Genomic DNA, 241 nt, shown 5'->3' with positions numbered 1-241 from the left:
AGGTTCGGTCGACGCGTCTCCTTCCTGGTGTGTCTCGCCGTCGAGCAGGTCTTCGGCTTCCTGACGGCGTTCGCCCCCGACTTCTGGTCGTGGATTGCCTGTCGGTTCATGGTGGGCCTCACCGTGCCCGCCATCTACCAGATCCCCTTCATCATCTGTGAGCGGCGCCGCGGTCTTTGTTGTGGGACCGAGCGGGTGTTCGGGTCTCTGTGAGAGGCCGTAGATTTTTTAGAGTCAGGAG

At 61.4% G+C, this 241-nt stretch overlaps 1 protein-coding gene across 1 annotated transcript in view; it reads left to right on the top strand.

Moving 5' to 3' along the window:
- Positions 1–241, top strand: part of LOC119581872 (carcinine transporter-like) — a 41499-nt gene that overhangs the window by 22234 nt on the left and 19024 nt on the right. Inside the window, exon 5 of the mRNA XM_037930028.1 lies at positions 3–157. Coding sequence (XP_037785956.1) covers positions 3–157 — 155 coding nt within the window. The remainder of the gene's footprint in view (positions 1–2; positions 158–241) is intronic.

This window comes from Penaeus monodon, chromosome 15, assembly GCF_015228065.2.
Source record: "Penaeus monodon isolate SGIC_2016 chromosome 15, NSTDA_Pmon_1, whole genome shotgun sequence".
Lineage (NCBI taxonomy): Eukaryota > Metazoa > Arthropoda > Malacostraca > Decapoda > Penaeidae > Penaeus > Penaeus monodon.
The sequence above is the reverse complement of the archived record's forward strand: the minus strand, read 5'-3'. Positions and strand labels throughout refer to the sequence as shown.